The sequence below is a fragment of the Mustela lutreola genome, chromosome 7, assembly GCF_030435805.1.
Source record: "Mustela lutreola isolate mMusLut2 chromosome 7, mMusLut2.pri, whole genome shotgun sequence".
In the NCBI taxonomy this organism is placed as follows: domain Eukaryota; kingdom Metazoa; phylum Chordata; class Mammalia; order Carnivora; family Mustelidae; genus Mustela; species Mustela lutreola.
In genome coordinates this window covers 81,159,420-81,169,594 of record NC_081296.1, presented here as the reverse complement: position 1 = coordinate 81,169,594, position 10,175 = coordinate 81,159,420, and the positions used below count along the sequence as shown (strand labels likewise).

Genomic DNA, 10,175 nt, shown 5'->3' with positions numbered 1-10,175 from the left:
AAGGGACAGTTGAATTCTACGGGAGAGGGCGTGCCGCCGGGCAAGGCTTTGCAGGCGCAGCTTCCGGGCTAGGATTTAAGGAATCGTACATCAGCGGCGCCGATGATGGGGAGGGGAAGGGCATGTTCTTCGTTTCCCAGACACGTAAGTCCAGCCTTAGAGAAAGACATGACTTTCTAGGCTCCGCGAAGAAAGGTAGGGGTCACGAAGCCCTACAACAGCACTCCCCGCCGCCCCGAGGATACTGATGGAGGGAGCGCGGTCCGGGTAGGCGCCCGATCTGTTGGGGCGTGGCCTTATGACGCGACGTCACGTCTCCCTGCCCGGTAGCCCATTGGCTCTCCATTACCGCCCTTTTCCGGGGCAGGGAGACTAGCCGCAGAGCCGGAAGCGAGGTAGCCCTCGGGCCTGAGGGGGCGGCGGCGTGGAAAACAGAGAACCTGGTGCCATTGGAGCTGGCCAGCTTCTGCATTTAGGCTTCAGCCCGCGTTGAACACCTCCAGGACTCCGGTGGCCTATGGAAGGGATAGCATCGCGAAGTACCCAGCGCAGACCGAAACAGCGCAGCCGCTGAGAGCCGCCGGAAGCTTCGCCCCTAGGCGGAGTTGAGAAGCCTCGCAGTGGAGCTAGAAACCCAGAGGGCCTGCCCCCGGGGCAGAGCCCGCGGCCATGGCCACGCCCCCAGAGGCTGGTCCCGCGGCTCTGCGCTTCGCCGCCGCCGCCAGCTGGCAAGTCGTGCGGGGACGTTGCGTGGAGCATTTCCCGCGAGTATTAGAGTTTCTGCGATCACTGCGCATTGCTGCCCCTGGTTTAGTTCGCTACCGCCACCACGAACGCCTGTGTATGGGTCTGAAGGCCAAGGTATTAGAGCTAGTAGGAGTTGGATGGGAAAGGGAAGGGATACGAGGGGACTTGCGGAGGTCTGACCGCTTGGGATTGGGACTCGTTGGAAAAGGGCGCTTGCCCCGAAGTGGAGATTGTGAGTTTAGTACCCTTCACAGGTAGTGGTGGAGTTGATCCAGCAGGGCCGGCCGTGGGCCCAGGTTCTGAATGCCCTGCATCACCATTTCCCAGAGTCTGGACCTGTAGTGCGGGACCCCAAAGCGGTGAGTAATCTCTGGAACAAGCCCTATACCCCAGTTAACACTGGGTGCTACAAAGTTGATTCTCCTTCTGGCCACTGGGTCCTAGTGACCCTAAGTTGTCTCCTTTTCCTTACCCTCAACAGACAAAGCAGGATCTGAGGAAGGTCTTGGAGGCGCAGGAGACCTTTTGCCAAGAGGTGAAGCAGCTAGCAGAGGCCCCAGTGGACTTGGTTTCCAGGGTGCAGGTGAGACTGGCTGGTTTGGAAGCTATAATGGGGCTAAAATTGCTCTAGTCCTCTTCTGACCTGCTTTTCTCCTCACTGCAGGAACTTGAACAAGAGTATGGGGAACCTTTTCTGGATGCCATGGAAAAGCTGTTCTTTGAATATTTGTGTCAGCTAGAGAAAGCCCTGCCTGCATTGCAGACACAGCAGGTTTTGTTGGGATAAGGTAAGGGCAGAGTGGGGGATGGCTGTATCAAGGACTGTGGTCTTCATGCCTCTCTCCCTCTGCCCACAGCTTCAGGATGTGGTCAGTTGGATGCAGCCTGGAGTTTCTATCGCTACTTCTTCTGTCTTGAGCCAGTATGCTGTGGACATGGGGTGGCCACTTCCAGGTAGGAGGACCCTCTGGGAGAACTAGGAACTTGGGGGTGGATTGTTCAGGCCTGAGACCTTTTGAGATGGGCTGTCAGAAGGGTTACATGGACCTGAGCTGTAAGAAACTAGATGGAGTTGTGTTTGTCTGTTCTGAGGAACTTCGTTTTCTTTTTCAGAGTGCTCCGTTAACGATTCGGTGAGCATGACAGAGCCCACAGAGCAGAATCCTCGGCAGTTAAAACTAGCACATCACGATCCTTTGCCAGAAGCCAGTTCTGGCCCATACCTCCCTCAAGGACCAACCTCCAGGAAGGACCCAGAACCTAAGGCTGGCCACCACTTCAATCTGGCGCCTCTAGGCCGGCGAAGAATCCAGTCCCGATGGGCATCCACTAAGGGAGGCCATAAGGAGCGCCCCACAGTCATGCTGTTCCCCTTTAGGAATCTGGGTTCACCACCCCAAGTAATATCTGAGCCTGAGAACAGGGAAGAACATGGGACAAACATGGCAGATCCAGCAGATGCTGTGGGCACGAGAGCAGCTTCCACTGGAAAGCCAAAGAGTCCACCCCAGCCGCTGGGGGGAAGGGCTTTGAAAGAGAACCCAGTTGAGGTGTTTGCTTCAGAGCAAGAAGAGTGAGTGGAACAGTTGCTTCTCCCTCCTAGCAGGACATTTTTTGGCCTGCTTTCCCCTCACCTTATCTTTTTTGCTTGCTCCCAATGCAGGAATTGCTTGGTTTGCCCCATGGACCCCCTGAGACTGTCATTATCCCCTCCTAGGACCAGGAAGCCATGTAAGTATCCTGAGTCAGACTGGGCTAGACAGTTTCCTCTCTCGCTGAGTCTTGAGGGCCTGTTCACCTAGAAGGGTACTGTGATCTGTTTCGTTCCTGCAGTGTGTCCTCCATCTCTGTGCAGCTCTGTTATTACCATAGGGGACTTGGTTTTGGACTCTGATGAAGAAGAAAATGGCCAGAAGGAAGGAAGGGTGAGTAGGAAGGAACAGAAAGCTGGGGAAGGGGCTGAGCAGAATGAGACAGAAATCCACATGCTCCAGAATATGGAGGTCTCAGGGAATGAGATGATGATAGCATCTTCATGCTCCCTTCTCTGCAGGAGTCTCTGGAAAACTATCAGAAGACAAAGTTTGACACCTTGATCCCTACCTTCTATGAGTATCTCCCCACTTCTGGTCCCAGGGCCATGTCTGTCCCTTCCCTGACAGTAGAGACAGGTCTGGACACTTAGGATAGGACTGGAATTCCCTCTGCTCTCCGCCTGAGGAAGGAGTTCCTCAGTTCTACATAGTTTAGTGGGAATAAAGCAGAAGCCTGGGCTTGGGTGACCTGACTACCTTGCTAAAATTACTTTGTAATCCTTGTTAATTAAAATTTGGATTTGTTCAAACACTGTTTTGGTGTGAGGGAGGGAAGTCAAGGCTTATGTCAAGTCATTGTAGGTCATTCCTTAGAACTGGCTTCACCAGGACTGGAGGAATCCCTTCGCCTTTTGACTTCCCCTGGAAAATGTTCATGTGTGCCAAGAAAGGTTGACAGTCTGGAAGGGAAGTTTCCCTTTGCTATGCTAAAAATACCTGTGTGTCCCGATGCCAGAATGTACTTCGTAAACTCTCATGCCATCGGGTTACCTGGAGGTGGTGGCACTGCAATGGAGATACTTCATGGAAAAAGTACTTCCTGTCCTTGGCTCAGTTGGGTCAGTGCCAACTCCACTTCCACTTACCCTGGAGCAGCACCCAGATGCCAGTCTTGTGCAGAAAGATCCAGAATCTCTTCAAAGTCCTTGGGATCTCTTTATTGAGATATTTAAAATATGGCAACACTTTTGGGCTTTTTAGGTATTCAGAGATCCTATTTAATGAAGCTCATTAATAAAACATGATTTCAAGAGCCTCCCTCTTCCAGACCCAGACCATTAAACGCTTAGGGAGGAATCAGCATCTTTTCCTTTTAATAATTATCAGGATGCTGGGAGTGAGAATCCCCAGATTCACACTTGACTGTCTTACTTCATTTTCTCAGCTTGCCTGCCTTGCTTCCTCCCCAGTGAGTGCCCTGGGCATTCTGTGGGTACAGAGTACGGTATTACTGTGGGAGCCCTCAGGAGTAAGGCGACAGGAATTGACTGAGTAAGAAATAGCCACAGTGGCTGAGATGGGTGAGGAGCCCTCTTGAGAGGCCCTGTGCTCAGGGGCTAGTGCCATGAGAGGGCACAGCTGCTCAGGTCTAGCTCTCATCATTGAAGATTGGATTCACCTGTTGGGTGACCCGGATGAAGGTGGTTCTCCGGCTCAATTCCTTCAGTTTAGCTGCTCCCACGTAGGTGCATGTGGAGCGGAGGCCTCCAAGGATGTCTCGGACGGTATGTTCCACGTCCCCTTTAAAGGGGACCGCCACCGTCTTTCCCTCTGAGGCCCTTTGAGGAGGAAAAACCTTCTTACTCTTTTCCTTTTGGAATCCTTAAGCCTAGTGATGGCTCTCCCCTGCTGTCTGGCATTGAGCCTCAATTCACCACTTTTCCTCCCAGAACCGTGCGTGCCTCTCCCAGCAGCCAGCAGCTCTGCCACCACCCTACTTAGTCACACTTTCCAGGAACCCTCGGCTCCTGGCTCTCTTGCACCCACCTGTACTCAGCCACGCCCCCGGCATACTTCTTCATGGCCATTTCAGAACTCATCCCATAGAAGAGCTTGTACTTCCTGCCGTCCCTCTCGATGAGCTCACCGCCTGACTCACTGTGCCCCGCCAGCATGCCACCCAGCATCACAAAGTCAGCTCCTGCCCCTACCAGCGTCAACAAGGTGGGGGGATGAATTAAATGTGGCCCACGTGCCCACCCTCAGAAGCAACTCACGCCAAATTCTCAGTCCTGACAATGAGTCTAACATCTTCCTGCTTTTGTTTCCCTAGCTGACCCACAACCCACACAGGCCTGCTCTGCTCTGGCCTCTATGCCTTAGTGGGCTTGATTTCCTCAAGAGTTTACAAAGAGCCTCTGGAGATTCCTTGCCTGGCTTCTGGTTTTTTTTTTTTTTTTTTTTCCTCTTTCTGGTCTTTTCATTGTGTGCAGCTAAACAAGACTCATTCCAAGTGTCCCAAGGGCAAAGGTCTCTAACTTTAGTCCAATAGTACAGGGGATATTACAGATAGCTGTGGCCTACACTTGGGCAGTCGATACCAAAGTATCGACTCTGGTCGATTCCCTTGCTTCCTTGCCCCCAGTGACACCACAGCTTCAGGGTCACTAGTTCATATTATGAAAGAATGTGAATGGCTTTCTCAGCCTTTCCAAGCCTGATCCTTGACCCTCAGAGGTGACCTATCCTCTTCTACAGGACCCTCCCTGCTCTCCCAGCATCCTTACCGAAAGCCTTGGCCACATCCCCAGGACAGCTGCAGCCTCCATCCTGCAAAGTAAGGAGCACTGTGAAGAGAGAACACGGACTGCCCAAGCACTCTGAGCGATGTCCCCGCGGCCCACCTCCAAGCCGACAGGAACCCAGGAGTCCTGATCCACTGCTACCACAGTTTCCACACAGCAGGAAACACAGTGGTGTGGCAGCCTCCTCCCCTCCCCTGCCTGTGGCCCTTACTGAGATGATGTGGCCTTTGAGGCCATGAGCAGCGTCTGCACACTCCATCACGGCACTGAGCTGTGGATACCCCACTCCGGTTTTCTTGCGGGTGGTGCACACGGAGCCTGAGAAGAACGTCACGGGAACAGTGAAGTGCTCCCGGGGCGTGTGCCACTGGAGCAGTAGCCCAAGGACCCCAGTAAAGCAGCTTACCTGGGCCAATTCCCACTTTGATGATGTCAGCCCCAGAGAGGATCAGCTCTTCCACCATCTCTCCTGTTACCACATTCCCTGCCTGAGGCACAAAACAGGGCACTCTTAGGGTCGGAAACCAGAGAGGAGGTGGCGTGCTCTCACACAGAGCATGGCTGGACTGTGACCTTCCAGCGTTAATACAAAGAAGCGTACCTAGGTTTCCTCTACTGGGCAAGGACTCTACTTCCCAAGCTGAGGTAAGGGGGTGAGTGGCCAGTATCATTGTTGCACTAGGATAAAGCTGGGGTCCAACTGGACCAAGGCAAGAGCTGATGTATCTTCCCATCCTTTCCTAGAGACCCTAACATATCCTGTCCTTAAGCCATTACATCATACAGTTTCTGGCTTCAGAGAAAGGGGGAGATGCGATACTATAAGCTAAATGGCCACCTGCACGGCTGTATTTACTTCCAATGGACAGTACAGAAAGACCCCTTGATGCTACAGAGAAAAAGCGGCCTTGTCATCACTCCTCTAAGCTTGTAAACAAATAAAACGCTTTCCTGCGACCCCTTTAATGTGATTCTAGTGCACCTCAGTGGGCAGATGAATATGTATCGTAGGTAGGCACGAGGCCTGGGTCAAGGGACAGAGCTAACTGCACTAACCAATCTAAACTTCTTAAGCCTGGAACCATGGATTATTGCCCAGTGATGTGAGTCAGTGGGCTAGGAAAATCATAATGCAGCAGAGGAGAAATGAACTGACATAAAACAAAGAGGAGTGTCAGGAGAGTGGAAGGAAGAGGAACATACCAGCCACAGGCACTAGAAACATACCATAATGGTGTGCTCGGGGAAGCGCTTCCGCACGTCCTTTACAAACTCAACAAAGTGTTCTGAGTAGCCGTTTGCCACGTCCAGGCATATATATTTCACCTGGGGAAGAGCTTCCAGGATCTGTTCCAGCTGTTCAAAGTCCGAAGATCCTGTGCCTGAGCTTGCCGCCAAATGCTTGAGAGAGACAGGGCCAGTGGCATGTCACAGGTGACCCAATGAGCAGCCAGTGGGGCTGGGAAGGGGAGGGTTGGTCCCCGGGAAGCCAGAAGAGATGCATGGAAAACTGGGATAAGGAAGGGATCAGGGGAGGACCAGCATTACCTCAAGACACTCGAGATTCTGGCTAGCAAACTCTTTCCACTGCTGGAGGCTGTAGTGTTTATGGATAGCTGTGAAGAGGGAGAACTGGGGAGAAGAAAAAACCATCAAAAAGGAGAGAACTATACTAGTGTCTCTTTTGCTAGAAACATCTTTTTAGTATTCTGAGGGAGAAAAAGGATGAAGCTTTGGAAAGCAACTTGAAAGAAACCACAGGTTGAGCTGGGATTTTAGTTTAACCATTTTTCTCCCTACAAATACCAGTAGGGCTTTACCATAAGCCATTGCTTGCCCAATGCTCCAACAGGTCAGGTACAGAGTCACCTGGAGTGGATTTCACTTACCAGCACGTAAGGGCTTCTGACTTAAAAGGTGACAAAGACAAGCTGTTGGTGCAGTAGGACAAGCAGCAGACAAGAAAGATCCATGATGAGGTTGTACGGAGCCAGTGTCTGCCTGCACTGACTTTGCTCCTCCCCCAATGATAAACTAGTACTGAACTCACTTATTTTGGGGTATCTTCTGGTCTACTTAAAAGCAATAATTCAGTGAGTCTAAATGCTCACAAAAGGTAAGCCCTCAGTGGAGCTACTAAGATGCTACCCCATTCTTTCTCCATCTCCACTGGAATAAAGGACACATTTTTTGGAGACACAGACCAACCAAAAAAGTCCATTTCATTTTATCTATTTCAGTCAACCAAGTTCAAGGATACAGTGAACTCATCAGACTCATATTCCCTAGGGTCAACAAGTTGCAAAACAATACCCAATATTTGAGAAAAAGGCATTCAGAGGCCACTGTAAATGCTGGTGCCTGTGCCTTATTATTTATATATTTATTTATTTAAAAGATTTTAAGTAATCTCTACCCCCAATGTGAGGCTTGAACTCACAACCCTGAGATCAAGAGTCACGTGCTCCACTGACTGAGCCAGCCAGGTGCCCCACTGCTTAGGCTTTAAAGGTGCAGACATGCACATAGGTAAAAGAGCAGTTGACAGAGATAGCACAAATATTGCAAGTGACAAAAAATCCAAGGAAGTCATGTATCAGCAGTAAGGAAGTGGTATTGCTATATTCACTCATCAACACCATCTAGCTAAAGCTGGTATTGAGTTCTACTTCCTCAACAACACTCTGCCATCAATGTGTTGATACACAAAGAAAAATCACTCCATGAGGTCAGTAGATCTTGGAGATGTACTGGTATAGTGGGACATGATAGGCACATCTAATTACATACCGTGTTAGAGATCTAAAAAAAGATGAGTGTATCCAACCTTATTATTACTGTGAAACTTGGCCCTATCTCTAGAATCTGATTTCTTCAGCACCCATCAGTAGTACTGAAAAGCCAATCTCAACACAAAGTATTAAGACAGTCTCCACAAGGGCCACATATATCAGCGCGTTTGTTAATGCTGAAGTCAGATTCACTACTCCTCAACTCTACTGGGCAGAGCAGGTAGACCATGGACAAGAAGAAGATTCCTAAGCAGTTGGTAAACGGCAACAGCAATAAAGTACTAAAACCGTATAACTATCAAACTCAGAGAAATGACAAAAGACATTCCACAGAGACTTACGGCGATTGAAAATAGAGAAAGGGAGATGAAGTCCTTAAGGCTAACAGAGCCACAAGCAGCAGCAGAATCCATCAACCAGGGCTACATGGATTAACCAGAAGAATGCGTATGTTTTTTGAGTGCCCAGAGTAACTATCTACCTTCTCAGCTATAAGTATAGAGGAAGGTAATATTACGGATGGGAGCAGCATCTTCTGTTTTCAAAGTGAACAATAACCTGTGCATAAGAAAAACATTCCATTTTGGGCACATCCCAGAAATTCCCAGAAACCTAGGACTTAAAGAAGAGGATGATTAAAAAAATAAAAAAGGGTAGCAGACATGAAAGAAAATCAATAAGCTACTTTTCCAGGATCTTCTAGCTAAGAATTTTTGAATGCTCACGCTGTATTTAGTTTCTGGACTAAAACAGTAGGTATTCAGTGTCGTGACCAATGGCATAATGGGAGGGATGAATGTGATTTGGAGGGGATGACCTGGGAGGTGGAAGAGTTGGCAAGGTGTATAAACTGCTGGATGGGAGAAAAGGAAGTTATGTTTATATATCAGAAAAATGGGGTAAAACTTAGCTTTGAATCTTACTAATTCAGATGTGCCTTTGAACTTATCAGATAAGGCCATTAATATTAGAGAAAATGGATTAAATAGTAAATTGGAACATCCTGACTGTTACCTGCCACACAGCCGATGGGGGGGCAGTTTGCAAATTATGTCTGCAGTCAGCTCACACAACTGATCACCAGTAGGAAAACCTGCATAAGGGAAGTCCTACCTTACAGAGAACCTTGGCCATCTCAAAGGTGCCCACAGTATCCATATTGGCAGCAATGATGGGGATCCCAGTGTACATCTGCTTTGAGTTCCGAAATGAAAAGGATCTTGTGAGATCTACCTGAGATATGAACAGGAAAATGCATTTCATTCATCAAATTAAAGAGTATTGTATGAGGACAAGAACCAGAAATCTGTCTCGGTCCTGGCCCACCAGGAGCTAGGAAAGCAGGCTCACCTCACTTCGAGACTTAAGGGTACTGCGTTTGGGCCTCAACAAAACATCTTTGAAGTCCAGTTTGATGTCACTGTCGATGTGAGGCATGGCGGGGACCCTGGGGTAGCAACAAATCCGAGAACTGGAAGGTAGGAAAAGTCAGGTGGAGAGATCTGAACCAATCTCCCCGTGGGCCTAAATGCCCTGTTAGATCTTACGGCTGTGCCCATCTCTCTCTCCGCTTAAATTATGGAAGGTCGGGCATTGGCTGAGACTGTCACCTCTGATCTGTCCCATGGTTGCAATTACTCTACGTATCTCCATCCCAGGTACTATTTAGTGGGGAGAAGAACTGCAATGGAGTCGTGAAGGACCCCCAAAATGTGCATTCCTTACCCCCACTGCTCTTCCTTCTCCCACCCTTGCAAAGAGCAACTTGGGGTAAGAGGCTGATTTGGGGGTGAGTAGGAATGGGGGATATTCCCACAACTAGTTTCCGGAATAGGGGTACTCACTTCCTGTCGCCGTGGCTCAGGTGGCAGTTGACCACAGTACCCCTTGCTTAGCAACTAGTCTCGTGCAGCCCCGCTGAGCCTTGTGGGCCACACCAACAGGTTCCGCCAATTGCGGGGGGAAAGGAGAAACAGGGAAATCCCAGTTTCAGCCGCGGTCTTGCGAGGCCTTCTGGGTAACAGGGTTCACACACGGAGATTGCCGTTGGATCCGAGGAGCGGAAGCCTACAACTCCCAGGGTGGAACGCGCGGGCCTCTCCCCTGGCATGATGGGAGAAGTAGTTCGTTCCGACCCCGCTTCGCAAGCCCCGGCTTACCAGAAACTCTTAAGAATCGCGGAGGCGTCATCTCTGCTGTAACTAAACCTCCGCCTTCTTTTTATTTACGACGCCACCAAAACGAAACGCGGGAGCATTCCTGAGCCTTTCGGGAACCCGGTGGAAAGGGGAGGGGGG

General features: G+C 50.0%; 2 protein-coding genes across 13 annotated transcripts; one reads left to right on the top strand and one right to left on the bottom strand.

The window, feature by feature from the left end:
• Positions 1-53: 53 nt before the first annotated feature.
• On the top strand, positions 54-5,178 carry TINF2 (TERF1 interacting nuclear factor 2). 5 transcript variants are annotated; one of them, XR_009355593.1, is made up of 9 exons: positions 54-861; positions 1,002-1,106; positions 1,229-1,330; positions 1,412-1,519; positions 1,605-1,701; positions 1,861-1,880; positions 2,411-2,478; positions 2,581-2,672; positions 5,040-5,087. XR_009355593.1 is itself a non-coding variant. In XM_059181719.1 (9 exons), exons 1-9 carry the CDS (start codon positions 670-672, stop codon positions 2,930-2,932), a joined length of 1,356 nt encoding a protein of 451 aa, XP_059037702.1. In that variant the 5' UTR covers positions 55-669; the 3' UTR covers positions 2,933-3,091. The 5 variants fall into 5 exon arrangements, 3 of the variants coding, with proteins under 3 accessions (XP_059037705.1, XP_059037702.1, XP_059037703.1); XR_009355594.1 differs by lacking the exon at positions 5,040-5,087 and adding an exon at positions 2,801-2,848; XM_059181719.1 differs by lacking the exon at positions 5,040-5,087 and adding an exon at positions 2,801-3,091 and having other exon boundaries at positions 55-861; positions 1,861-2,320.
• Positions 3,478-10,170, bottom strand: GMPR2 (guanosine monophosphate reductase 2). Of its 8 annotated transcripts, XM_059181729.1 has the most exons (10): positions 9,723-10,021; positions 9,229-9,349; positions 8,992-9,111; positions 6,635-6,718; positions 6,314-6,487; positions 5,493-5,574; positions 5,298-5,404; positions 5,069-5,111; positions 4,329-4,488; positions 3,478-4,120 (listed from the first exon to the last, which is right to left on the bottom strand). In XM_059181729.1, the coding sequence occupies exons 2-10, from the start codon at positions 9,313-9,315 to the stop codon at positions 3,931-3,933; spliced, it is 1,047 nt and encodes a 348-aa protein (XP_059037712.1). In that variant the 5' UTR covers positions 9,316-9,349; positions 9,723-10,021; the 3' UTR covers positions 3,478-3,930. The 8 variants fall into 8 exon arrangements, with proteins under 8 accessions (XP_059037712.1, XP_059037709.1, XP_059037710.1 ...); XM_059181726.1 differs by lacking the exon at positions 9,723-10,021 and adding an exon at positions 10,038-10,170 and having other exon boundaries at positions 5,069-5,404; XM_059181727.1 differs by lacking the exon at positions 9,723-10,021 and adding an exon at positions 10,038-10,158 and having other exon boundaries at positions 5,069-5,404; positions 9,229-9,325.
• Between the last annotated feature and the right edge of the window lie 5 nt (positions 10,171-10,175).

What these genes read in the sequence shown, in the direction of transcription:
- TINF2 (XM_059181719.1), top strand. Translation starts at nt 670, where the DNA reads ATGGCCACGCCCCCAGAGGCTGGTCCCGCGGCTCTGCGCTTCGCCGCC. An exon ending in TTTGCTTCAGAGCAAGAAGA is followed by an intron (nt 2,321 to 2,410) that starts GTGAGTGGAACA and finishes CTCCCAATGCAG; the next exon opens with GAATTGCTTGGTTTGCCCCA. An exon ending in TCCTAGGACCAGGAAGCCAT is followed by an intron (nt 2,479 to 2,580) that starts GTAAGTATCCTG and finishes TCGTTCCTGCAG; the next exon opens with TGTGTCCTCCATCTCTGTGC.
- GMPR2 (XM_059181726.1), bottom strand. Translation starts at nt 9,315, where the DNA reads ATGCCTCACATCGACAGTGACATCAAACTGGACTTCAAAGATGTTTTG. An exon ending in TGGCCAAGGTTCTCTGTAAG is followed by an intron (nt 6,719 to 8,991) that starts GTAGGACTTCCC and finishes TCTTCTCCCCAG; the next exon opens with TTCTCCCTCTTCACAGCTAT. An exon ending in GGATGTGGCCAAGGCTTTCG is followed by an intron (nt 4,489 to 5,068) that starts GTAAGGATGCTG and finishes TGACGCTGGTAG; the next exon opens with GGGCAGGAGCTGACTTTGTG.